Source organism: Nematostella vectensis, chromosome 5, assembly GCF_932526225.1.
Source record: "Nematostella vectensis chromosome 5, jaNemVect1.1, whole genome shotgun sequence".
Lineage (NCBI taxonomy): Eukaryota > Metazoa > Cnidaria > Anthozoa > Actiniaria > Edwardsiidae > Nematostella > Nematostella vectensis.
In genome coordinates, this window is record NC_064038.1 from 15684085 (window position 1) to 15712029 (window position 27945).

General features: G+C 39.1%; 2 protein-coding genes, 1 long non-coding RNA gene and 1 pseudogene across 11 annotated transcripts; 1 reads left to right on the forward strand and 3 right to left on the reverse strand.

The window, feature by feature from the left end:
• Positions 1-8582: 8582 nt before the first annotated feature.
• LOC116617098 lies at positions 8583-12475 on the reverse strand (annotated as a pseudogene).
• A 73-nt stretch (positions 12476-12548) lies between these two features.
• LOC116607137 lies at positions 12549-27779 on the reverse strand. 7 transcript variants are annotated; one of them, XR_007308142.1, is made up of 6 exons: positions 27289-27753; positions 27130-27196; positions 26807-26881; positions 25165-25378; positions 24938-25032; positions 23853-24426 (listed from the first exon to the last, which is right to left on the reverse strand). XR_007308142.1 is itself a non-coding variant. In XM_048727998.1 (5 exons), exons 1-5 carry the CDS (start codon positions 27290-27292, stop codon positions 12928-12930), a joined length of 282 nt encoding a protein of 93 aa, XP_048583955.1. In that variant the 5' UTR covers positions 27293-27779; the 3' UTR covers positions 12549-12927. The 7 variants fall into 7 exon arrangements, 5 of the variants coding, with proteins under 5 accessions (XP_048583955.1, XP_048583954.1, XP_048583951.1 ...); XM_048727998.1 differs by lacking the exons at positions 23853-24426; positions 24938-25032; positions 25165-25378 and adding exons at positions 12549-12961; positions 15295-15388 and having other exon boundaries at positions 27130-27204; positions 27289-27779; XM_048727997.1 differs by lacking the exons at positions 23853-24426; positions 24938-25032; positions 25165-25378 and adding exons at positions 12549-12961; positions 23079-23190 and having other exon boundaries at positions 27130-27204; positions 27289-27387.
• LOC125563128 lies at positions 15490-26883 on the forward strand. Of its 3 annotated transcripts, XR_007308140.1 has the most exons (4): positions 15490-16526; positions 16715-18777; positions 22877-22959; positions 23170-26883. XR_007308140.1 is itself a non-coding variant. In XM_048727993.1 (3 exons), the coding sequence occupies exons 1-2, from the start codon at positions 15848-15850 to the stop codon at positions 18775-18777; spliced, it is 2742 nt and encodes a 913-aa protein (XP_048583950.1). In that variant the 5' UTR covers positions 15490-15847; the 3' UTR covers positions 22877-23002. The 3 variants fall into 3 exon arrangements, 2 of the variants coding, with proteins under 2 accessions (XP_048583950.1, XP_048583949.1); XM_048727993.1 differs by lacking the exon at positions 23170-26883 and having other exon boundaries at positions 22877-23002; XM_048727992.1 differs by lacking the exons at positions 22877-22959; positions 23170-26883 and having other exon boundaries at positions 16715-18950.
• LOC125563130 lies at positions 20421-22915 on the reverse strand. The gene is made up of 2 exons (XR_007308143.1): positions 22450-22915; positions 20421-22296 (listed from the first exon to the last, which is right to left on the reverse strand). It is a non-coding gene; the product is annotated as an uncharacterized LOC125563130 (long non-coding RNA).
• Positions 27780-27945: the final 166 nt, after the last annotated feature.

Consider the following 27945-nt stretch of genomic DNA (forward strand, 5'->3'; position numbering starts at 1 on the left):
CAGCAGCTAATCACCAATAGAGAACATCGGATTTTTTAAGCCTACTGTAATTTTGGGGTTTAATAGAGATTTTTAGGGAAAAATGAGATTTCTAATTTCGGGATTTTTAGACATTTTGGGAAGAATATTTTGGCCTAGTCTACCAAGCTGAAAGCAGAGAGAAACGTCTGTTTGACAGGTTTAGGAAAACACCACAGACAATTGATAAGTCTATACTAAGCAGTGAGGGTTAGACTTACAAACATGTATGTCATTCTTTTGCTACATGGAAGGGACAGATGAAACACTTGTAGTATCACACATAGTACTACCACCACCCAGTAAATTTAACCCTTTATAGCCTAGGTATCACATTCTAGGGGTTGGTCCTGTGCCTAAGCCAAAATGGCCACCAGCCAATTAAAAAATGTATTTTATTATTAGTCCTAGGCCTTCGCGGTTTAGCAAAGAACGCCTAGTCATTTTATTTGTTTTTGAAATTCAGTTGGAAATATCTCACTCTTACAAAGAATATCTGTCTTTTTTTTACGAGAAATAGAGGTAAGAACCTGAAAAGAACACATCAGCTGTGCACTTACATGTTTTGTCTTTCAAAATTTAGCTAAATTACTCATGATTACGCGGAAATTTCTGAATTACGCGGAGAAAGCCAAATTACGCGCTTCCGCACAAGCGCGTAATCCCAGAAGCCATGTTACATTGCTTGAAATACTACAAGAATAATTATACTTTGACTTAGATAAGCAACAATTACATTTTAGAACTTATAAGCAAAATGCAATGTGCATAGGGCTCATGAAAAATCTTTGAAATTGGGCAGTAGCATGAAAATTGATAAAATAATTACATTTTATCTCAATAAAACATCTCTAAATGCTTAAAATACGAAAATTCAAATGATATATGTTACAATAATGAATTGGTGAGCCAATGGTCTCCTAAAACAGGTTACTCAAGCTATATAAGTTGCAGTAAAAGACATATTTACCAGCAATGTTCTGTTCATGTGTTTTTCATTAATTTTGAGCACCATTGTTGCATTGGTTTACTGCTACTTAATGTGGTAAGGTTCGAAGCACCCAACGCACAGCGTAACATTGCATGTACTGTAGCACAGCCCCAGGTTGAGCTCTTCCTCTCATTTCGCTCGGCACAGTGAACACACTGTGTACGATTTATCGTAACTTTCACTGGAAAGTGTGATTCCCCTAAGGCTTCCATCTCTTCTGTGGCATGCTTTCTCTTTTGCGACAAGAAGTTAACGATCAATTGCTCAATGAGTTCCAGGCGGAAATCGAGCTGTGATATTTTCTTGTGGCTTCTGGAGTTTTGATATAAAAGAAGGCATTCACAGCTGCTGTTTCCATCAGACGAGATAGCGGTACCAGCGTCGGGACTCTATCCTGATTCGGTAGTCATTGCACTTCTGGTCTGCATAATCTACTCCCCCCGTGTATTTGTTGTAAACAACGACACACAGGGGAGCCCTTACTTCACACAAACTCCCGTCTTTGTTCTTTTGGTTGACAGTGTCCTGGCCGATTGGTTGGGCATTTGTGGAGAGAAAGAAATCCTTTCTTTTGTCCTGCCATACACATGCATTCACTCCTGATTTCTGCATCACTTTGCTCTCCCCTCGCTTCAACTTGAACGTGTTCATTTCCTTCAGGAATTCTTTGCGGTTCTGGCGGGTTGTTGCCATAGCGTAAATTCGCCGCTCCAGGAGCGAAGCCATCAAACCGACACTTGAGAAAAAGTTGTCGAAATAAAGGTTCCTCCAAAGTTCCTCCAAAACTCTTCTGCTGAGGCCGAGCTCTTGGCCTTGTTGTGGTTTGCCCGTGTAGACCTGGGAGTGTGACATGTAGTGCGTAATGGAGTCCGCACGAATCCAAACCTTGATTCCACGCTTCACAGGCTTCATCGGCATGTATTGCTTATAGGCGAGCCGTCCCTTAAATTTAACAAGCCCTTGTCGGTTGCGTTCTACCTGTTTGGCTTTTACTGCACGAGAAAACTTTCCCCAAGCTTTGTTATAAGTGGTCGGATGAAGTGAAGCTTGTCGTGCTCGGGATGACCGCCTGGCTTTGGCGTTGCAGAGTTGTTTTAAGGTTACGGAACAGTTTCGCGACATGGTCCCGGAATAAAATGATTACGTGCACACAATTTATCCAAACTATACAAACGAGGTATCAAATTAATCATTACAAAATGAATAATCTATCTGTTTGTTATTTATTGCTTAAAAGAAAACTTTTTTAATAAATGGCAGTGAAACCTAAAACGATATAGGTGTCTTTGGAAGAATTTAGGTACCATACCCCGTGAGTGAAAACTGACGCCAAATGTCTTATTTCAATCAGCACATGCTTGTTAACAATAGTGTGTCTTCGATTTTTCATATCTAGTTTCATATAAAAGCAATTATATTTCAAAGTTACAGTATGCAAATTTCAGCCATATCCGGCGATCAAATTCCGATAACTTTCGATGCATTTAGAATTTTAATGGCTGTACACACACTTTTGTTAGCGAGGTATTGCTCTATCGACCTGCCAAATTTTATGCAATTCCGAGCAATCTATATGGTACATAAATTCAAAAGTTTAGCGTGTTTTGGTAGAGTTTTTGTTTTGCCGTAATGCGCTTCTAAAGATTCCTTGATGCATAATCCCTTTTCCGGATTATAACACTTCACACCTAATCGAGACACGCACGTTAGCCAATAGGGTTCGACCGCTGCTGTGTTGCCTTTCCAAAGAAAACAAACGCTTATCAAGTGTTACACGCGCTTTTGACAGAAGCAACAAACTAGTAAATCGTAGACATTGGCAAAGAAAAACACCAAACACGCGGGAAGAAGGGAGAAGCAAAGGATCCCAATCCGAAAGAAGCGAAAACTAAAAACTCTTAATTAAATGGCTGCTATTGGGTCAGTGTAGATCTTCACAGGACAAAATCAGCCCGTTTGAATAGTGCGTTATCGTCTTATTTGTGTTTTGTGTAGATTCAACGGAGAGGAATTCTTAGAGTATCTACGTAATTATTTACGTGTGAGCGTTGAAAACTGACAAAAACGAGGAAAACCTACGCGTATGATAAGATATTACCAGAACTGCCACTGGGATTATACATTGGCTTTTCTACCTTCCCAAGGATTTTTCTTTTTGCGAGGCATGTTTTTTCTTTGCTATATATACTAAAAATACTGAAAATGATCGAAAGTTGTAGAACAGAGTAACCGAAGTGTGAGCGCGAGCGCCGATGAAACAAATCACAACACTCGTGGCGCGTTGCTCGGTAACTGGGCAAATTCGAGTCTAATCATAACAGGATTAAAAATTATATCGCAAAATGTGTCATGCTTATAATTCTCCTAAAAACGTTTTTCGCTTAAATTTTCTAAAATAAAATCGCTACCGTAAATATTATTCAAGAAAATGGTAGTATTTAATGTAGGGACTCAGTTAATGTAAAATTCGTATTTTCGGTATTTCTGTCCACATGAAACCTTAATGAACGTACTGCGTGATTTTTAGGTATCTATCTCTTGGCATGATATCCTTGATGTTCTTGAACGAAAGGAATTCATTCTTCGACCAATAGAGCCGTTTCTTTGGGGACGGATTTGATACCTTAAAGAAGGAAGCGTATTCCGAAGTACGCACAAAGATCGTCCTTTGTTGTTGGGTACCACTTCGGGTCGCTCACAATCATCTTTTTGCGCGGCATTACAGTTTGTCTTAAGGACTATTTCTTCGAGAATCTCGTCTGTGAAAGGGAACTTCGAAAATCTAAAGGCTTTTGTTTTAGGCCACTGTAATGGCCTACAGACACTCCCACTGGATTAGGGATTTTAGGGCAATTCCATGAAATTGACGTTCGACTGTTTACACAATCCAAGGAAAGGTTTATTTTGTTTAAAATTTATCATTCAAATTAATTAATATATGACTGAATTCAAAACACACAATGTAACATTTAAGAAAATAGCCATATGTAAAACAAACTTTGAAAAAAAACATAAATTTGTTAGTGTAACACATTACACCGACAACCACAGAACCTCATAGAAATGGTTAAATATATATTACCGAAATTTAGAACATTTATTCATTAAAGTGTTTCAGTCTAAAAAATTATACCCTTTTGTGACTGTTACCTTTAAAATGTTACATTTTTATATAAAGGACATTACACACTCCCTGTAATAGAGGGTAACCTGTGTCCAATAGCATGAATAGCATTTTAAAGGTATTTAAAAGGAGTTTTCAGTTCAAGCCATTTTTACTGAAGCAATGGAAATATTACCAGTAACAATCAACAATCATGTGAAAAATGTTTTTTCAATCACAGTGCAATTTTTAAGTTATTGTCTACTGTATAATGAATAACAACCCTCCCCTTACCTTATTACATTAAGCTAAAGGCGTGCATACAGATCCACTACAGTGTCCTAATCTATCAGAGTATCGTAGTGCATATGAAGCAGAGCAAGGGAAGCCAGGCGAGATTTTCTCATAACCTGCTTGCAGGCACGGTGTTATCATCGCTGAAAACCCTCTCCCCTCAATGATCGGGCACCATTGTGTATTTTTAGCCGCGTGGTTCCTGGGGACAATCGCATAAACAGACGTAGGGCAGGGGGGAAAGGAGAGGAGGGAAACCAACTGCACTAATACCCATGATTCTCAGCACAAATTTCGAATTCCGTCCACCATTGGACAGGGTTTGTGATTGGTAGAAAAACAATGGGATGCTTTGATGAGAAGCAGTTACTTCTGAAAGGGTCACAAAGTTTGAATTAGAAAATGCCTTTAGTCAAGCGCTGGAGATTTCGAGAGCAGAATCTTCAAACTACTCTCTCAGTTTTGCGTTAACGTTTTTCTGCCAAGAGATAAAAGGTTCTGGTAGCAGATTCTTGTTTCTGCCATTCGTGAAAACTATTGCTATTTTTACCTGGGTAGAGTGTTTTGTCGAGAAGACCCTCGATATTTAGATGCTCGATGGCCTCACCTCCAAAACCTAAAGACGTTTTTATTTACGTCGGGAAATCAGTCCTTCCACTGTGTATGTGTCTTCGATCCTGTCTGAAAAAGTTTATTTTAAATTCTATCATACACATCCGTGGTGGAAAACTTATTTAATTGAGCGTAGGGTAATTGAGCTCTGGCTTTTCCTTCATGCTCACTGCAGTCCCTTGAACAGGCCCACTGCAGTCGCTGGCCGCATTTTTGGATTGCGCAGACAGATGGGGGAACATCGCTGACTGCAATTCATACAGGCTCGTAACGTCCATCATTTCTAGTAATGTTGAAATGCTTAGTTCTCACTGGAATCCACCTGGATCACTGCCTTTTCATTGGGTATTCTAAGGAGTATGGTCTGGAAGTGGTTGCTCACCTCTCTCTTAATGAAAACATGTCTCAGAAACACTGGCTCTGGGGCTTTCAAGTGCAGCAAGCACTGTTCCTGATCCGGCACATTTCATAAGATTTTTCTTTGTTGCACTTGCTGTCCCATCCCCATTTGCTTTTCTTCTCTTGTCTCTATGCTCATTTGTAGCTTCCTCCTGGGACCATTCATACCAAAAGACAACTGTGTTCAGAACAGGCCTTTGAAAATTAGCAAACCATTCCATAGTTAATTTGATAGATAATTTTATGAAAGAATCCCTTGCAGTCTGGCGACTAAGTTACAGTCTTTTTACTATAATGTTAAAATGTTAAAGATACATACTAAATTAAGAAATCCCTACGTTTATTTATAAACTATATCTTAAAATTTGCTATAATGTTAATAAAAGAGGTAGATACAATGAGGCTCCTGAGATTTTAAAACTCTGTGATCTTCTCCGAGCACTTCTCACAGCTTCTTGTCATATTTTTCTCTAAGTCTGAAGAACACACAAAGCTTTATACAAAACTACTTGAGTTCCGTAGTTTATCTGTGTATAAGACGCGCCCTGACAAAATTCCACAAGATTTGTCACATGGGATTCGAACACGTCATAAACAAGCATGTTTTGTTGTCGACCAAGTTATTTGGGCTGAATTCGCCAGACTTTGTAAAATCAACATTCCTTTCCTGTCCATTTATCCTTTTTCTTGCACATGAACGACAATGGCGTGATTCTTCTTTATCTTGGGCATCGTCTTTCGCTTGAAGATAACCCTTAGCTTACATTTTGACCCATCCGCGATGCAAGCTATAAAACAACAGTGACATGGTTGGTCCTGATCTTAACAGTTTTCTTTCCAGCATTGTTTATGGTACGATTTGGAAGCATGTTCCCGGCCTTGGACGCTTCTGCCTGACCGTTAAACGTTTCTTCCTTTCTGCCTTTTCTCTCTCATTTACTCACTGACATGAGTAAATGTTCACTCATGTCAGTGAACATTTACTAAATACACTAAATGGCAATGAAGAATGGCAAGGCCATTATAAATAGTGATAAATATTGCGCAACACGATGCCACGCGCAGTTTAAATAGCCATAGTAGTAAATGCACAGATCAAATAAGCCAATTATAGAAAATTATAGAAAGTTTTTTGTTTTATGCAAAAGATCATAAAAAAAGACATTCGTGTAAATGGTAATTTTGGAGTGTAAAAAGTGTCTTATACACGAGTAAATATGGTATGCAGGAAAATTTGTGATGGCCTTGTGCACTGCACCGCAAGGGAGTATAATATTCTCATGGTACATGCAAATGCAACCATATTTGGGGGTTTCAGACATGTGAAGCACATTAACTGCGTTAAGCTCTGCAAATTTGGACTTCAAAACATATTCGTCTGAATACTTAGCTTGAAAATTACAGATAATGCGGTGTTTGATAAACCGGAATGTTGGCAATTCTGTTTAAAGCTACAAATAATGGTTTGAATATACAAATTCATACAAAAATCTAAATTTTTGCACAATTTTCTGAAATTTTGCATCATTTACAAGAAAATAATATATCCGTCATAAGAAACAGTGCAAAAATAAAGTCTGTAAGGCCGATATAGCTCATGCCGTGCCATGGTCCATATCATTTTCAGATAGCACACTTGTAGTATGTTGCTGTCTTGAAGCCTTTTAGGGTTGTCTTTCCTCTCTGACCGCACAAAGCACATGCCCTTTTCCTTTTTGTTAAATGGGTAGAGACATAGGCTGAGGCTGGGATGTTCTGTGGAGTTGGGGGAGTGGACGCTTACTAGAGTTGTACTTGGCGATCAGGGCTTGTGCTTGGATGGTTGTGTTGGCTATCGCTAGATTGAACAGAAATCAAAACACACAACTTGCGCGATCGGCAGCCGGAGGAATAAAATTATCGAAGCTGGTCTGTTCGGTAAACTCCCTCCAAGTGTGCCATGTAGACGTCCGCCACCATATATTTTCTTTCCTCATAAAATGGGGAACTCATAAAAGAGGCCATCGTCGGCGATTCTGGCATAAAGGAAATCATTAACAGTATCCTTGGGCACTTTTAAGCCAGGATTTTATGGCTGACCCGATGAAAATATCAAACCATCGCAGAAAGGTGGAGGAAACAGAAGCAAGAACTAGCTGGTGAAGGAACTAAGGAAAGAAGTGAAAAAGGATAGTGAGCCTTTGAAAAGGCTTTAATGGCGCTCTCGAGATATTACTAAGGACCTGTTTGAGATCGTCGGCCAGGGCACTACGTTGTTAGCATCTGTCATAATCTCAAGGTATTTGTAGTCACTTCTAGCTTTCACAGCCTGGATAGGTTGGGAGTCAACGGTCAGGAAGGGGTTAACTCTAACAACCCACTTCTTGGCCTTCCCATCGATGACAATAGAAAGGGAGGCAGATATAATATAACACATATATACTTGTATACATAAGGCGAAAGCCTTCCTTGGAGGCAATCATTCCCTCCTCGATCGCTATATTTTTGAGGGCTCGTAGGCTCAATGGATATTTTGCAATACATCGTCCAGTAACGAGCGATATCACAATAAAACTACAATTCAGTGTTCCACCTTCGCAACTTTCTCCAGGAAATATAAAATGAAATAATCACATATTTTCATGTGAAGTTTTGCACATTTGCGGTGAGCATATTTAAACTTTTGACTTGATAATTTTGTTATAATGGCTCTATGTCTTTTCGATTTCCTGAAATAGAATTACAAAGGGAAACGATACCCGATAAATTGCCACTTAAACAATTCTCGGATGGGTGTAGAAGATTTGTTAAATTTTAGATAAAAAATAATAATTTTAGATTAAATAAAACCCGTTACACGTTAATAACCATATATTAGAGTACATACAGACCAAGCTGATTATGCACATGCTATTGTTGCTCATGCAGCTGTAACTGATCTTGATTGTGTTCTGGTAGTTCTGTTGTGTTCTGTAACTGATCTTGATTGTGTTCTGGTAGAAGGTTTTTCTAACTTTGTGGTCTTTGGGAAGTGTTTGTCTATGAGTAAGAGGAATCTGTGGCCAATGGTGCTTGTGTTCTTGCTAAAAGGGGGTTGTACCAGATGATGTTGTTGCGCTGACGGTTCTCACGCCTTTTGTTTAACCATTTTTAAAATTTACTAACAAACATAAAACAAAATAAAAATAATTACAACAGTGTTAAGCAATAATAGACAATTTCAACATTAGGAGAGATATGATAAGGAGAAATAATCAAAGTTTAAAATGATTCTTAATCTATCAATAATGTATCATTAATTGCAATAACAATTTTAACAAAATGTTTAATGTTTTCATGAGTGACAACTCTCTTATAACTGCTACCAAGGCTAACATGACTATGAACTAACGTGATATGGCATGGATGAATCTTACAGCATTTACTTTTGTTTTTGTTTGTTTATATAGAAGATAAAAGAAAGATGACGGTTCTCAACTACCAGCACATGTTTTATTAGAAAACCCCACCAAGCACGCACTGCATGATGGTACAGTAGTTGAAGGACCTATGCACTCAAACTACTTAAATGATCCATTAAATTTGGATGCCAAATTCTTTAAACAGAATCTGTTTGTGACAACCAAGCAGAATTGCGCTAATCTCTGGGGTTAAAATTATGTTTTCCCGATTGCCATTGCTAAATTTCTCTTTCAGGCAGCTGTGTAGTAGGTGGTATTATACTGCCGACTCATCTTTTGATATATTTATTTGAGTGCTTCCACGTTTTCTGTACACTCTCCTTTCATATCGAATAGGGGTGGAGGTGGGTCATTGGAGGGTTTCTCTCTGATCTCTCCTCTACATCCATGACAGGATGTGGCACGGGGACTTTTCAAAAACATTACCTCATAGAGATTTCCATTCTCGGGAGTTCCGGTTTGAATGTCAGCCCAACCTCATGTGTTTCTTAGAGGTACCGTTCGGACCCTAATGGTTTGTCCTGTTTTTTTTTGTTTTTTGTTTGCCTGACCTTTTGGCAATTGAGCTATTGATAACACTATCTACATTTGGTCTGTATTGGGTCACATGTCTTTCCAAAATGTTTTGCTCCCTGGCTACAGCAATGGTGTGTGCACATATTCCGTGTGTCTGAAAACGGAAGCAATCATCATCACAAAATGTTTTTTTCATTTCATTGAATGCGTATTGTGTGTACTATTGGTTGCGACAGTGAAATTAAAAGAAATGCCCTTCCATCAGAAGAATGTTTGTTGATCCAACCTAGTTGTAAAATTTTCCTGCCATTAACCCATGAGCCCTGTAAAAAGGCTGGCAGACCACTTAGTTAAAATCACCCAATACATCAGGAATGATATCAGCAGCAGTACCCTAGAACATGAAAGAAACCTTGGAATTACATTGATATAATGTCTGTTGATCAAGGGGGTTAAAAGTGGCAGTTTTGCAGAATGGATCCAGTTTATCCAGGTCCTTTCGACGAGCCTCTGTGCTAGGTGTTTGCCCTTGGAAGAGGGTCTATAGGGTCCCTTCTCTACAACTGCCAAGCGAACATTTTCCCTAACATCGTCAATCATAGTCTTGTAATTTTTAGGGCATCTAGCCATGACACCTTGATGCTAGTCCTGTTACCAGCTGTGGTCAATGCTTTAAATACTCTGATCTTGTTTTTATACTTAATGGGCACATTCAATGGCATTGTTATAAAAAAAAAACCATCGCCAAAGCCAATTGCCTTTTTTACTGGAGGCAACATGCCCATTTTCATATCATCACTGATGTGGACCTTAAAGTATTGCAAGAACTCATTGCCTTGATCTAGTTCACACCACTTTTCACCTAACACTTCTAACTTCAAGTTGAAATCTGCTATAGAATCACTATCTATCAAACCTTTTCTACAAGCCAGTTGACTACCAAAAATGTCCCCAATTATGGTTTTCTTGGAATCAGTGCTCATTTTAAGTGAAACCATTTGGGCCTCGCAGTTGTCTTAACATGCGCAGTAACGGGAACATTGATTGCACCCTCGAGGGGCTACAACAAACCCCTTAAGGATGAACCACGATCAAATCCTACAAACTTAGTGGATTCAAACTTTTCATTTTGCTGAACTAATTTATTATTATAAGAGAGTACCTGATCATAAGAGAAAACAACTCTCAGCACAGGGGTCCCCTGTGAATTTTTTTATACACATATTGTTTTGTGCAAGGTCCAGCAATGCTACAAATTCCTGTTCATTTTGTTTTACCTTAACTCTACTACGAGCATTGTTTACCTGCCCGATGTTTTTTGGAAGGGCTAAATCTGCTTCGCAGTTGATAGCCCCCTGCTTCCTTTGATATATCAGAGAAAATGGAGGAAGTTGAAGTGGATGTTGCATGAAAAGGTTCCCCAGTTCTCTTTCTCTTTTGAGTGCTCACACCATGCGGTTGGTTAAGGAAATAAAATTCCTGGAGACCATGATCTGATTCTTTTTCACTACTGTCTTTAATAGTTGTGGTAATTCGGCGATAGTCATCATATTCTGGATTTTTGTGACGCCAATATATGGTTGTCATGAGGGCTTCATCATCTTGGAGCATAGGCCGTTGGTCCTTTTTTCTGGACATCATGTATCCATTTATAACCTATTGAAAATCAAACAGAGTTATTCCCGACGTATTCCCAAAATTATGCTCAAATCTCACTTTACCTTGAAATGCAAAATCTTCCCTCCCCCTCAGGGTAATTAATAAACATTCCCTTGTTTAGAGGTGCCTGAACAGGAGGCTACCAACAGCCTAACCATTCCTACTAGACATGTTAATCCCTGCCCCTTGTACTCCATTGAAGTGCAAAACATGTGCTTTCAATGTTTCGTCGAATCCATTTTTTCCAATAAATTATAAAGGAGCAAAAAGTAGCACAAATTTGGAGAGGCAAATAATACCTTTCCATCCTTTATCTTGTACACTTTGAGTGAATTGCCCAAGTTCCAAAACGTACCATTGTCGGTCACAAGCCAGTCACCTTTGTGTTTCAGTTTCGACCTATCAACAATGAACTTCATGTCCTCCTCCACAGAGGGTGGCCTTTTCGTACAAATCATTTTAGGATTGATTGCAAGGTGAAGCTTATCGAGCTTTGTCAGAGGTTGTCTTCCTTTTGTGCGGTAAGAAGATTTGGGATCGATGAGATGCCATCTTTCTTTTGCATCATCTCCTTTCCCGCCCTCTTTGCCTTTTGCATTTCTCTGTCATGTTGCCGCTTCTGTAAATCCACGTATGATGGTCCCCTGGTCCCTGGTACCTGTTTTAATCCCTTTTAGTTCCACTTCAATAACAATGGTGTCCTGAACTTTGGCCATGCACACATCAAGAAGAGACATGATTGGTTGATTTGGGGCATTTTTTTGGGGAGAAGGCAGTAAAATAAATCCCCTTCTATCATGCCACCATGCAAGCCATGTATTTAAATAAGCTCTGGTGAGAGAATAATTGATAAATGCATCTAATTTGGCTTTAGAGGTGTTGTAGGCTACAGCGGTTTCACTCATTAGCAACTCATCAGTTAGAAACTTGAATCGTTAAGCGCTGACCTCATCAAGCTTTCCTGTTTTTTAATTCCTTGAATCCTTAAAGTTGAATTTTTTTGCTTCAGTACCAAACACTGTATTAATTGCAGCCATGTTCAAGCCAGCCATGTCTGCACCAGCCTGCTGGTGCGAATTGGTAGCTATCATCCTGTTTCACTTTTTGGAGGCCCTCATTGAAAAGAGTCCAGAAAAGTTTGACGTTTTTAGATGTTGATTCCATTGTGCTTTCTTAGTAGAGGGTGATATAAATTTGCTGAGAGTGTTACAAACCCCCTGCAACGTTTTCTTTTACCATCAAAATCGCTTTTCCTTTACCCATTTTGAATACAAAGGATGGTTTTTCTGGGTTCCCACGACTATCGTTAATCTTATAGATGTAGAACTGGTCATTCTTGTCGCAGTATTGTTTAAAAGTAATCACTGCTTCATAGTCATGTCCAACTGGCTGGAGGCAAATATCCTTTGGTAAAATGAAATTTATGTTTAGTGTGCAATCTTGTTATTGCCGTTAGGCATGAAAGAGTCTGTCATAGAGCACTCTGACGGTTTGGATACTTGATTCAATGGATATATTCACGTTTAAACACGTTTTTCGTGTTTCAATACTTTTTAATATCTCTAACACATTTATATGTTCTAAAAGTACATCGACAACAAAAAAGAAACCTGTAAAAACCTTAGCTGCCATTATCTGCAGTACATTGCTACGTAGCCTGATGTTGACTGGATTTTGATTTCCAGCCCCGAATAACCCCCGTAACAAGTCTACTTTAAGATATGGATGATCCCCAACCCTATGTAAAATTCATTCTGTTGCGGCCTCAACTAATTCTGATTCTGACATGTATTTTTTGAAGGAAGGATTAAGCCTCTGGTAGGAAGCAAAGCCCTTTACACCAGCATAGTCCAGTCTAGCAGACTTGGCCTCTCTTATTGCACATTCCACCATTACTAGTATTTCTTCCTCGTCCACCATGCTAGTCTTCTGTGAAGAATAAATTCAGCAATAAATATTGGAAATTTTCAGTAACTTGCAAGTCGGGAAGCCTGTAGACTATTTTTTTCAAAATAGCCAATCAGAGATGTCCATTATACAAGAGTATCTGTTAAGGGACCAGTCATTATTTATCTATAGGGGGGGCTGGGAGAAAAAAAGGGGGGGTCAAGGCCATTTTAAATTAGCAAAGAGGGGGGGTCATTGTATTTTAGGTACAATAAACAGGGGGGGCCATCTTGTTAATCAGCATGATTTTTCAAAGAGTTGTTATATTGAAAACCAGTTAGATGAGATGTTATGTAGGATAAAGAATTGACAATTTATGAAAATACCATTTGAATATCATGACATTTATCAATAATTTTCTGTAAAACAACAACATTTTCAACAAAAAGAGTGAACATCATCTTATTAAAGTGCGGCAATGGTCTGCCCTATTATTGCAAGTGCATCGAGCGCAAAAAAGCCCTGATTGAATAGAAGGTCTAACTTCATGATGTCACAACTCTTCAACAGTCCTAAGGCCTCAGTGTTAATCTCATCCTCGCACACAGCATGTTGACTTTGTAAGGCTACATTATATCCATCAGGGAAGCAGAGAGTATAGGTAAACTCATCTGTAAGCTTGACAATCAGTTTATGCATTGCAGTGTCTTCTCTTTTCCTTTTTCTTTTTTTGGCTTTGCAAGCATTTTCTTTTCTTCTTCTCTTTGCAAGACTTGACTTTTTCTTTAAGCTTACGGAAGATAATGACTTATAGGTTACTCCAATACTGATAAGCTTAGACTTGGCATTTGTTATTGTATCAATAAGACCTTTTAAGTGCCCAATCTGAGATTCATAATACTTCTCCTGTTCCTTTGCCCATGCATGAGAGTGTCGTCCACTGGCTATGAATAGTTCACCATAACTATTTTCAGTTTCACTTTTTCGTGCAAGAAGTGCTTTTTCCAAACATGATAGCTCTTTGACTCCACGCTCGCAATTTGAAACATCAGCTGGACTGATGCATGGCAGAGAGCCCAAGTATTTACCAAAGCAAGCATTGTTATCATTACTCAAAATATAATTGAGTTTCTGTTCTATTTTCTCTGTCTCGGTCTTTGCTTCCCACCTCTTTCTTCTCTCTTTAAATAGGTACTCTTCAAATGCACAGTCACTCATATGGGGCTTTGCAGCTTCAAACATCTCTGGCAAGATTTCATTGAAATACTTAGTACGTGGGTGTTGAGGGTTTTCATACCAATATTTGGACTTTTGGTATGGCAATGGATCTCTTGTGGGTTGCTTTGAAGAACCTGGGAGAACTGGAGAAAAAGAGGATTAACAAAAATGACAATAAGTTTGACTGTGAGTAATAAAATACTCTGAAGTCTTGAATATGGGATAGAGGAAAATAAACAGATTAATATATAAGTGGAAATTAATAACCATGGGCTATCAAAATTTCTTTAAAATACATAAAAGTGCATGAACTATTATTGGGAACTTCAGAGTACAGTGTACATTATATTATGTAAGGTAAAAATATTCTAAATTCTAGTCTTTTTGTTCACAATAGCACTAAAGCAATTTGAATTTTTTGCAACAACAAAACTTGTTTATATCTTCATTTTAAAAAGATCTTAATATCAAAACTTTAAACATACCTGACTGAACTAAAGGTGTTTTGGTTTTGACTGCATCGAGTTTGTTGTTAATTGCTTTCTGTCTCATTGAAAGTTTGAGTTCTTCAATCTTGAGTAATATCTTTTTCCTTTGTCCTCTTTTCAAAATTCCTATTTCTTCCAACTCTTGGTCAGTTATTGTAGCAACAACATCAAGATCATCGTATCCTTCGTCTACAAATAGGCTTTGAAACTCCGATAATCCACAATCATGGAGCCATTTAGTCACATTGTTTATCGCTTCATCCGCCATCTTGAATAAGCGCCGAGTGGGGTCTGGAGACTAATGTCTTCCGTCGTTGTAACGCGGGCTCACTATAAAACTGTTTACTGAGGTTATATAATAACTAAAGCAGTCCAAACATGGATGGTATAATGAATGCATCACTTGTTACAGAAAAGAATGTGGAAAACTCGCCTCTAGTTACTTCAACTGACACAACAACCAATCCAAAAGTAACCAAACATGATATCCGCCTTAATAGTAAGTCCATCTCAGTGAATGAAACTAGCATAGATTTAAGAACTTCATTGCAGGCCTGTCAAGACGATGGCTTGGCTTTTTTATTAAACTATCAATATCAAGAAGCAAGAAGGCTGGGACATATAAAAAAGGAGAAAAAACTTAAAGGTCTCCTTGAAATTCATAGTCACCTTCTACTGAAGCCAGATGTGGGCAATGCTAAGCACATTGGATATATTGACTTTGACACTGCATATGAACTGTATTGTGGACACCAAGAAAATGCTGTTGAGAAAAAAGACTTTAGAGACATTCTCCTGCACCCTGATTATGGTTTGCATGTACATATTGTAAACTTTCTTGAGTACAACAGACGGTGCATAATTTTAAAGACAAGTGAGCTGGATGTCCCAAATTTTGTTGCTGAGCTTCTTACCATGGTTACAAGTGAGAATGAGTATGTGCAAGAATACAGAGCTCGTTTTGAGATAAAAACAAACAGCTTGAAGTGTATTTTGAACTCGATGGACTCGGAATGGGATAGAAAATGTGCAAAACTTTTAATTGCAGCAAACCGGTCAAGAAAGGAAATTGAAGAGCTTGGCATTCATCCTGATTCTTTGGTGAAAAGTATGCAAAATGTAAAAGCTATTACCGAGGAAATAGAAAGAGCTAAGGTTGCTGCAGGTGACTGTGTTATGTTACGTTTGCGAGATAAGACAGAACATCTGAAATCTCAAATAGATGGATATACATCGCTCATTGGAAAGAAAAAATGGTGTTTGGAAAGATCATCTGATAAGTGAAGTCAAGGATAAATTGGATATTGCAAAGGAGCAACTTGATGACAATGCAAAATACATTAAATGTCTTGAGAACCCAGATGAAGCTGACAAGTATGTGAAGCAGAAAATACAACAGAGAGTAAAACGCACAGCAGAAAATCTGGTAGAGTCTCACAGGATGAAAAAACGAAAACTGGGTGCTGGTCCTAATCAACAACTTGATTCTTCAGATGAAGAGTTCATAGCCAAAGCTATTGAAGATAAAGCCACTTACCATGGCAGGAGGCATAATCCTGTGATGTTCACAAATAGACGCGTGAAGAAGGGAGATCTACTGACAATTGCTAATTACAGGCTACTCCAGAAAGGCAAGAAGTTAATAAAGTCTGCCACAACCCCTTGGAACAGATCCCGTCCAAAAAACGTCAGAAGTCGTCAAGCAAAATTGCATATTGGCAAAGGGTTATTTTGCACAAAAAAGCCACCGAAAGCAGAAGATTGTGATAACGAAAACACTCATCATCAGCGAAGTCACTGTAAAAATGTCCAACAATTCCTGTCCTCTGACAAGTCGAAGCAGAAGTTCAGCTTTATTAAATCTATGGACGATAAGGCATACATACGACCTGGAACGTCAGGTAAACTTTGATAACAAACGAAAATAGTTTACTATAGTAGGTGGGCCACAATACTTGCCGGCGTAATCTTTTTAGTCATAGATATATACATATAATTTGCCAGTTATGCATCAATAATTGAGTGGTTGAGTAATCTAATGAAAAAGAAAAAAATTCAATTAATGAGTCCTTTAAATGTATCTTCCTAGAGGGACTTGAAAAGACTCGAAATACCAAGATTCTAACACTTAGCGGTGAAGGCGCAAGGCAGTTGCCGAAGTACGACTGGCCAGAGAAAGCAGTTTATCAAACTCCCGCTGCACATAGAATAATGGAAAAAGAGAGTATAACTATGGACGATGAATCTGAAAAGCTGATAACCGTTAATGATAATCACATTGTTATCGTACGCCCAAAGTCATACGTGCCGTCATCAGGAACAATGTGGGCTAATGAGACTCATAGGTTAAGGTGTGTATACCCAGATATGCACGAAGTTGAACCAGAAGATGCCTTCGTCAAGTATTCTGCAAATTTTCGCCAGTTTTGTTCTTCGTTGTATGGAGATGTATATTTACTCGACGACATGACTATGGAAGAAGATCTCAAGAAGATGAGTGCATCGGAACCATGCCCTCACAAAGAATATGAGCTAAAACGTTTAACACATTTTCTACACAGAGTTGATATCTGCTTTGATGCAGTTGAGGTAACAAAGAATGTGATGAGTGAACAAGAATGCGAATTAATCAAGAACATTCAAAGCTCCATGATACCACTGATTAACCATTGCTCCATAATTGTAGAGGCGCTTAGGAAGGATAACTGTCCAGAAATCGGCAGTTTTATGGATATGAAATCACAAGCTGATGAAATTCTAAAGCACCTGGGTTCACTTAAGCTTCCGCAAGTCAAACCACGTTGGGCTGAGTTCACAGACGCTGGTCCAGGAGTGGGAGTTAACAATGTTGATGTTAAGGTTAGAAGTGCAGAGTTAGACAGGTTATACAACCGCGATTACCGTATCCGAGTACACCGTTCAAGGGGTGATAGTGGGCAGAATGAGGCGGAGCGCACAAACTCTGCAATTGGTGACGCTGTTGTTGATGGAGCCACTATCAAATGGGAACATTACAAACGTTTTCATGGAATGACGAAAGAGGAGATAGCTGATTTGACCATCGAAGAATTTGATGCACTCGAAGACCAAAGGATGGAACGGAATGCGTGGAGAATCACACACCAACTTGCTGAAAGAATTGACGGTGCGCCCGTGTTATCAGATTTCATCAATGGTATAGCATCGGAAAGTCCAGATGATATGTTCTTCTTTAATGACAACTATCTGTCGCAATATACAAGTAAATCAAAGTCTCTTCGAGCAACTGTGCCTGGTGCTTCTTATTTTGATAAGATATTCACGTTCATTGAACTACACCTGCAGACAGGGGAACTGTATACGGAATTTCTAAAGGAGTCATGCAAGAAAACACTGGGTACTTCATGTGAGTATTGTCTGAAAAATCCATGGAGCGGCCCAGTAATGACCCGTATACCAAGACCATTTCCAAGCGCCGATGATCTTCCAGAGTTCCATTACAAGAATGTTCATAGCACTCCACTCACAGACAGCAAGGGAAATGATCGTGGTCCAGATGACTGGCAGCCAAGAGCTAACATTAAGAAGTTATTTGAGCAAAAGAAATTGTCCCTCGAAGACAATGAAGAAATCAAGAAATTTTCCCAGGCATTTATTGTTGACGAAAAATATGTCAGATCCTATTTAGAACATCTATCGTCATTGGAAACCATCTCCAAAATCCGGGAAAAGCAACGCAAAGATGCAAGGCAAGAACGAAAAAAGAAGGAGGTTTCTGATTACAACTGGCAGGAACTTATTGAGAATGGCAAGCTGCCATCACTTGTCGTTTCAGAACTTGATAAGTATTTGATCCATTATAACCTTTCAAAGACAGGGAAGAAAAAGGACAAAATCAGGCGCATTACCGTTCACTACTACAATCAGGATAGAAGAGCTGTGCCTGATGATCAACCTGTAGCAGATTTTGATCAACAATTTGGTTCTGAAGATAGTGAAAATGAAAGTGACAGTGATGAAGACCTCGTTTTGTGTGACAGCAGCAGTGACAGTGACAGTGATAGTAGTGATTGCGATGGCGATGAGGAAGGTGGCTCTGCAGAGGTACTTACATCTAGAAGTGGCCGAAAAACTACACAAAATTCAAGATTTGCTGATTTCGTTCTTTATTAGGTAGGTCTCAGGTGCCCCATTTTTTTTTGGGGGGGGGGGTCATCTTTTAAAATTATAATACGGAGGGGGGGCTATCTGCAATTTTCTTCAATTAAGGGGGGGCTTTGACAAAAGTTTCACCTTTGACTGGAAAATTACCCAGCCCCCCCCATAGATAAATAATGACTGGTCCCTAACAATGATTGCAATAAAATCGCGCTAGTTAATCGTACTGTTTGCTATGATTCAAACCCCCTGAGAAATCTCTTATTTCTTGAAGAAATAAGCTCCTACTCAGTGCCTGTAAGGCACGGCTGAATTTTTCAATTTTAAAAACCAGCATTGATTTTGGTCGCGGGGGCCTAGGTACCATGTATCCTTGACAACACAACAGAGGCGCTGACGTGACGCTCTTCCAGCTATTATTCTTTTAACCCTAACCACTTTCAGAAGTTATTGTAGGTCTTTATGTTTTTTTTTATGTATTTCAGAGATACTAAAGCTTGCTTTATGTTTTAACAGTTTGATTGATCCGTTTGGTTGGACTGAAGTTTGTTATTTTTTATTTTCATTAAAAGATTATAACTTAATTACCAAGTCTCGCCATCGAAAGCGTTTGTTCTAACGTCTTCATCACTACCGGGTGGTTAATATTTTAGTTATTGGTTTTAATGACATAAGCATCCATAGAAATTGAATTTAGAAATTAGTCTCTAATTTGGGGGATTGGGGACTATTTAACTAATTTTGAAACATTTTATTGAGGAGTTTAATGCGATTATTATTCGCAATTTGATCGTCACTTTTGAAAACTGTGGTGGCTCCTAAAAGAGCCGTTTGGTTTGTGTCTGTGTTTGATTCCTAAAAAAAAACATTGAACTTTGGAGCTTCTGGTTGAAATGTTGATCTTAGATAGGCCTCTTGTAAAACTGCTGGTCTGTAACTGGCTCTAAACCACTGGGGCTGAGGTGGATGCTTGGGTCTATAATGTGATCCCCCATTGCTTCAGAAGTGCACTGGCATACTTAAGTTGTTTTAACAGTGCTAATTCTGTGCTGTCCTCGTTCATGAACTGGGGTGTAGGAGCAGTGAGGTTGTGGTCAAACAAAAACTGCTTTTCCCATGCAACAAGGTCAGACTGTATGTTTTTTCTCTTTGCAAGGACTTTTGTCTGCATCTGGGCAAGACTGTGGTAATAGCTGTTTTCTAGATGCTGGTCCCTGAGGTTTTGTCTCTGCAACTGCTTGAGTCTTGCATGCTTTTTGTCAAGAGCACTCACTTCTGTTGTCTTGCCAACAACAATCTCCAGAGCTTTCCCTAGCCTTGATGTCAACTCAGTTGAGGAATCTGTTGTTCTTGTGTCTGGTTCTGTTGTAAGTGAAGTTGGTAAAGATGTGGTGGAATTCCCTCATTTGCATGTTTCTCTTCCGGTGGAGGGAGATCCGGATCAATGCAGACTACTTCATCCCGGGCCAGGGTAATACCAACTACATTTTCATCTTCACTCTCTGTGGCATCCATGATGTCAGCAGTGGCTATAAGAGGTACTGGTGGTACCTCTTCCGGTAGGGGAAAACCTGCACTGTGACAGATTACTTCATCTGGGGCCAGGGTAATGCTAACAGCATTTTCATCTTCTTCACTTGTCTCATCTGAGGCATTCCTTTTGTCAGCAGGAACTGATTCTGGGTCAATTCTTATTCGTAGTGTTGTCCCATCTTCTTGGTCGATTCTTAGGAGGTGAGTAGGGAGGGGGATGCTGCTAGCTATGTTTCCAGCAATTGTCGAGTCTCTCAGCCTCTTTTTTCAAGTTGCTGGATCGAAAGTGGTGAAGAGAGGGCCCACAACCATCTTCAACTTTCTTCCACCAAACACCTTCTCCTTCAACTAAGAAGTCACTTATTTCTTGGAGGTGACTTTGCCATGCATGGCTATGCCTTTGAATGAGCTCCTCAGGTATGACAGTGTTCTTGGGAGATAGGAGGCAAGTAGCTTACATGGTCTTGCTGTCTAAACACATCATCTCGTTGCAGGCCTATCTGGCGCTCTGCTTGCAAGCGGATGAAGAGGTTAGGTATTATTTGCCCTTGATGGTAATTCGATGTCTGCTTCGTGATGCGCTTGATACTGTTAAAGATCCTTTCTTGTTAAAGATCCTTTCTCGTTCTGCATTAGCAGCTTGTCCAGACATTAAGCTCAATGTACTGATAGCATGGGCTGTCAGGTTATGAAAGTACACTCCATACAGTTTTCTTGAGGTTAGCTTCTTTGTGTCCTTCACAAAATCTATCAACAATATGGAATGGTACCAGGCTTGGTTGCTTTATCTAAGAATTGAGGCCGGAGATCTTTGGCTGTCTGCCGCGTAGTGGAGTCTCTGCATCTCGACCAAGGTGTCAATGGCAGCCATGGCTTTCTTGGACATGATATTGGACTGGTGTGCCACCCCAGCAGTTTTTATAAGGGCTTCCCTTTGGTCCACACATCTCTTGCTGTCTTTCCCTGCCAGACTGAGTGTGATTGTCTCCTCTATCAAAGTCTTTTTTTCAGCCATCAGATGGCTTGGAAATTCAGCAAAGAAATTTGCAGTGTGATTGCCAAGATCATGAAGAGGCTCGCATGGTATGACTTCATAAGGTTCTAGATTAAGGTTGGTCAGGGATTCTGTTGGGGTATTAAAGAGAAGTGCAGGCACTCTTTGTTTTCCTTTCATTTCTTCAGTGAGTAGTTTCTGCATCTCTATTTTCGTTTTTCCTTCATAAATGCCCCTTGATGTTAGTTCCCTTTCAAGCTCTTCTTCCAGTGGTTTAGTTTTTTCTGTTTTGATTTAGAGAGGGAGACGGTCCCCCGAAGAATTTCCTGTTATCTCTTAGTAAGGGATATGGCCTCCAAATTCAGAGTGTAGGCCAAGTCGCTGGTCATGTCACAGTGTACTTCACAGGAAGAACAGAAGTCGTTTCCTCCTTTCTGTTGTTCTGTCTCAAAAGCTCGCAATGGAGAGTCTCCCTGACGAAACCTCATGATATCAGTGTATGAAATACTGTTGTCATCACACAGCTCTCTGACACATTGGAGCCTTGTCTCCGAATATAATAAAAGCTCATGGCCAGAGCTACCACATTTTGCAATAAAATGGAGCTCTGGTTCTTCAACCAGCATTTGCACATTAACCCGTCTTCCATATTTTGCAGCATACTCCTCATCTGTAAGGAACATTGCCTTGTCATAAAGACAGGTCATAAGGCACACCAGATATCCAGATAACTGTTGAGTTATCTAGCCATACCATCAGATGCCTTGTTCTTTCATGGTTTTTTAGCTTCTCCCTCATATCTGGGACTGCCATACCATCCACATACTCGTTGATCTGCAAAAGCCTTGTTCTTAGCTGTTCTGCTGTAAGCTCTGCTATTCCTTCATCTGTTGTCCCCCGGAGAAACTTCTCCTGTTTTTTTTTTTTTTAACATTGACCTTCGGATATTGGCAAGGGGCATTTTTCTTTTTTATTTTCAGATCCTTTGTAAGGATAAGCTTTTCATACTGAAAAACCAAGAGAATATGCAATTAATTGGAGACATATTGTAGAGACATTGACAATCTAGGTCATGTACTGAAATTGTTTTTGTTTTTATATCAATCTGACAATTGACTTTACCACAATTGCCCTGCAAAGAGTTATTTTTAACTGCCTACCTTTCGTGGTACAATCCGTTCTCCTATACTGTACTCCTTTGTGTGGATTTTCTGCAATAGCTGTGCTTTCAGTGTTTTCTTGTCTGGCTTACAGGGTATGCTGATCTCTCCCCCTTGCCTTCTCCTTTTCCTTCTTCTAATTACTGAATCCATGGGGTTTTTGCGTTTGGTACTAAACCGGTCAACATCTACTCTGTTGCTCACTAGCCACTCCTTCACAATCTGTCCGCCGTTAAGTGCAACTTGTCCACTGCTGTCTGTCACATTATACTTCCTAGCTAGAGCACTGTAATTGATAAGATGACCACCCTGGTACGCCTCAACCTCTGCTTTAAGCCCAGCCTTGTCCCATCCCATCCTCTCAATGTCCCCGGTGTGGTCTTTTTTCTCTTTTTCTTGTTAGGCTTATCCATTCTTTCTCTTGCAGTGTTTGCTGGCTCAAACGACAACGCTCTACGCCCACGCTCCCATCCTCTTATGGACTGTCCACTTCCATAACATAATTAATTGGTATGTTGTAATAAATATCCCAATAAAACTATAGAAAATTGGACTCATTGATTATTTTTTTCACTTCCCATCAAAATTTCTCCCAAAATTTTCTTTCAAATTTAAATAATCGAGCTCACCTCAAAAATGCAGTCTCTTTCATTTGGTTTTCTACCTTTTTGTTTGACGAAGTGTAAATGCGGCGTCGTTCATTTCTCTTTTCATTTTCAGTTTTGTGTTGCAAGTTTATCCCTGAAACAGATTACAGGGCACTGGCAAGTGAACACTGGTACTGTTCTTGGAAACTTTCCTCATATTGCTCAAAGAGAGCTCTTGCTACATTTGTAGCATCCCGTTTTCGTGCTTTTGCAGTAGGGGTTGCATTTCGCAGATGCTCAGCCTCGTTATTAGCGGCAAATATAATATTTTGCTTTGCTTTCCCCTTGAAGAAATTTGAGGTGACTGGGAAGTATGACATAACCTCTGTGTATCTGATTGCACAGGCTTTACACTTCTGAAATGAATGTTCCTTTCTTCTATTTTCAGATAAACCTTGCCATTTCTCTCTAGAGAAAGTCTCCATAAACTCATATTCATTAGGGGGCTTAGTTTCGAAGTAAGAAAGCTTTCAAACTTTGCATTTTTGTTTAAATCGTATGTTCGGAGCATGGAGAAATCCCTTTCGGATATCTGCTAATAACTTTTTATACTTCACTTATTACAATTTTGCGCTTTGTCTCTTGCCAAAGCAAACATTCCGCTGGCTAAACGTGTGAAAATACGGTCTCACATTTCCAAAAGCCTGTTAGTGCGGTAGAATTTAGCTTTCCAAAGAAAGTCACTTTTTCTTTCAAAGATTTTTGACAACGATTTTCATGTTAAGATTGACAACTAAAATGATTCACGCCTTTAAATAAAGTTACCAATTTTGCTTTATTCGATCCTCAATACAACTATTATCGCATACAAGCCACAGCAATATAGTTTACTGGAATTCACAGTAGTAGCAGTCCTCTAATTATTATTTCATCGACACAGACAGAACGCACAATATTTTTTTAAAACAAGCGGCAAGCAAGGTTTATTCCATAAGCTCATTGATGAAGTCGAGAGTGTCCAGCTTATAATCGGGGTCTCCATCTTCGATACATAGTAGGCCATGAAACTCACGGAAAATTTCTGCGAAGAAATTGTAATTCTTCTGGCTCCAGACGGGCTGCATTTATATTCACTATTTCTTTCAGCTTTTTGCATCCGCATAAGCATTCCACTGCTCTTACTGACAATTGCGGGTTATTGCTGATATTTATATTTTCCAATTTTCTAAAAAAATATCTTCGCTTCACCAAACTCCGTATCTTCTACTTCAGTGCATCGTTCTATGTCCTTTAGTTCTATGTCTCTTAGTTTAGTTGATGCTTTCATGAGTCGTACAGCATCAACTGATGACGGCGAAATTTGCCCTAGTGCAGAGGTTTCCTCAATGTTCTGTAAAAAAAGTACACACAAACTTAAGATTCCTTCTCAACTTCATTTCTTGAATATCAGAACTTATAAAAAATACAAGGCAACTACAGTCAACTCCCTCAGAAGCAGACACGTCAGGAACTAAAAACAGTGTTACAAGGGCTGTCAGCTAATGAAAATGAAGAAAGACATTGTTTGAATGGAAAGGAAGACAAAACCCTGCATTTTGTTAAGTTATCCGCTTACAATTCTTTCACTTAGACGGGAGTTTGCTGTACCTCAATTTCAGGGTGTCAAACCCCAGGATGTTTCGCTACATTCAAGGAATACATCCGGGCTTGTTTGTATTTACATTTCACCCAGCTTATAAATCAGGCTCACATTACTTATATTTACATATTCACATCGTAAACTCAAATGACAACTTCCCGTAATAAAACTCTTTTAGTAAAATAGAACGAGTAAAATATTTCGTTCCCTTCTGAACCAATTATTTGTCTCTCAAGTACTTATTGACCTATGAATTTTTTACCTGGAATGGTTTTAACGCGGCTTCAGCAGCGGCGCTGGTCTCAGAGGTTTCCGGTTGGAAAAACACGCTGGAACTCGAGGCAGCTGTAGACAGCTCTGCAATTTTGATTTTCGAAATAAATAACAAATTGAAAAGGAGGATCAAGACTGGTCAAGACAGTACAGAAACAGCAGAATCTATACGGCAAGCGACAGAACATTGACTTTGAGAAAGATCATTTTTCTCACCTCGTGTGAAGTTTTCATGCGTTGGTTTCCAAGCTCCAAATCGACTCGCTGTCGACAGTATATACAAATGCTTCTAGACCAGCCCTTTTTGCCTTTGTCATCTAGCTCCAAGAAAACTTTCTCTACTCTGTTCGCCTTTCTCAGGGACCTCTGTTCCACATCTGAAGGCTTACTGCCACACCAAGCCTCGTGGTTTGGGTAGCAACATGCCTGCCTTTTGAACACCATAACAAGCTTTTCTAACTTCTCGGACAAAGTTTGCAACCAAACAGAACTCAGAAACGTTTCTTTAAAGTATATACAATAGATTTTCAAACTATTTTCGAAGAGATAATGAATAGCTATAGACTTGTCTTAATATATCGAGGAGGAAGCATGTAGAATTCAAAATGGCAACGTGAGCGCTAGGTCGGAAATGTAACTTCCGAACATACGATTTGTACAAAACTCGGGGATAAGTCGTAACAATGCAACCTTTGTTTTATTCTTAATTTAAATGTTTGTCAATCAATGGATAAGATACGGAAAACACCCGAAGATGTATTTTAGCCAATCAGAGGGCAGGATTTTACTGAAGTTTTTTTAGATACTTCTGCGCATGCGTTGTCGCAGGGTACCGTAGTTCTTACACGAACCATTACTTAACTAAGAAATCTCTTGCAATTTTCGTCATTTTCTTCATGTATTCAATCAATCTACTGCAACAATGTCCATCCGCCATCTTGCTTTCATTGTATCTATGGAAACTGACAACCGCTGATCACTTTTTAGCTGAGCCTGCTTCGATCTTTTCCAAAGAAAGAGTGTCAGCTTTTATCGCTTTTGAAAAAACACCTTAGCTATTAGGAAACTGCAACTCTCAATCATGTTTTAGAAGTTTAATCCCTAAATGATTCAAATCCAAGGTGTAAGTTTGAGAACAACTTTGAAATACAAATTTCCAGCTTACATTTGTATACTCTGGGTATCCCTCCTTCATTTAGCCTTGGAATTTCGGAGTTTTAATTGCGTCCTGTGTGTCGTCAGGGCGCCAGAAAAGAGGATGTTTTTTTCACAAACTTGTAGCGGAGCCAGCGCGGCCGCAGGCAATAACCCAGATTCGAATCCTGGTCACGGCAGCTTTTTCTACCTTACTGGTTCGTCTATTTTACCATCATTTTAATTTGATAAATGTTTATTAATTGGACTGCGTATCAATGAATGTGTTGAATGAATGCAGTTTTTAGCGGAGCCAGCGCGGCCGCGGAGCTCCATAGGTATAGAAATATGGTATAACTATGCGACTTGGTTTTTGTGGCCATCGCTCGGGTACTCTGTGTGTCACAATCCAGTAAATCGTGCAACTCCCAGGCCCCACTCGGCCCAACTAGAAAGGAGTCATCGTGACAAGTGACACGTCAATCACGATGACGTCATGAGGATGTTAACTCAATCACCAAACTGGACATAACCGGTTTATAACCAGTCTAACTGGAAATAACATTTTTTTACCACCGGCCCCAAACTTCCGTACTTATGCTTCAAAGTTAGCAATGCAGTTATACAATTATTGAACACCCAGAGTTGAGCAATTATAGAAAGAATCTTAATTGTTCTCTAAGCAGAGAGGTAATGTTATTCTTTATATACTGGTTTTAAATACCTGTCAAGGACTTCTGTGGTTTTCCTCCTGTAAAGCGGATAATAATCCCATGCCCATAATGCATTACTTTGGTGTCTGAAAGAAAAATAGTTAAAAAAAGAAATGCAGTTATACAATCGTTGACTGCCCAGGAATATTACATCCATTATCATAGTCCATTGACCTATTTGCTGTTATATTTGTTGAGTAGATGAAAAAAAAAACTGGCTCCTCGATGTCTTTATGCTACACTGAAATTTGCATAGAAAAGAAATATAAAATATGTGAAATTATCATGTGGTTAAAAGAAATAATGATTATATCCATAATAAGAGTAGATTTACCTGTTCCTTTGTTGTTATAGGAATTGACTAGAAGAAAGAATAGGCTCCCAGATGTCTTTATGTAACACTGAAATTCTCATAGAAAATATAAAAAAGTTAAATTATTATGTGATGTAACAGTTACAGTATTTTAAAAAAGCTTACAAAATGTTCAATCACCCATTTAAATTTCTTTCCTCCATGTTGAGATAATACTTTACCAATATTGACCTCCTGTGCACGCAAGAGTACCTATGCAGTGTGTAAAAAAGGTTATACATACGAAGTGCCATGAACAACAATGAACATAACAAACCACCTGCTAATATTTGTGATCACCTGCTATTGTGTTCTTTGAGGGCACTCTTGTTAAGGAGTGGTTTGCAGATTTCCTTTAGCTTGCTTGTTGCTTGTCATTTTATTTATCTTTGCTCTACTTGTAGGCTTTGGATTACCAATGTTCAATGGTTCTTGAATTGGTACACTTTTCAAGCTCTACATTACCCATTCATCATTATTTACATATGATTGGGGATGTATAAAATCATGTGTTTAACAAAGTTAAAGAAGAAAAGTTTGAAGTAAAAAGTACAGACTTGCCTGGTTTCAATTGCTGGTCACAGTGTATTGACCTCAATGAAGAGTCGACACTGCATCAACCAGCCCTGCCCTTACAGGCAAAAGACCGACCCTCAGTAGAGCAGTAAAGAGTGAAAAGAGCTTATAATTATGATTAAAAAAAATAATTCAAGACACTTGTTACACTAGAAAAAGTATTTGAATTCAACCATATTCGATGCTGTATGAGCAATAAATACCATGTCCATGTTTGTTTTC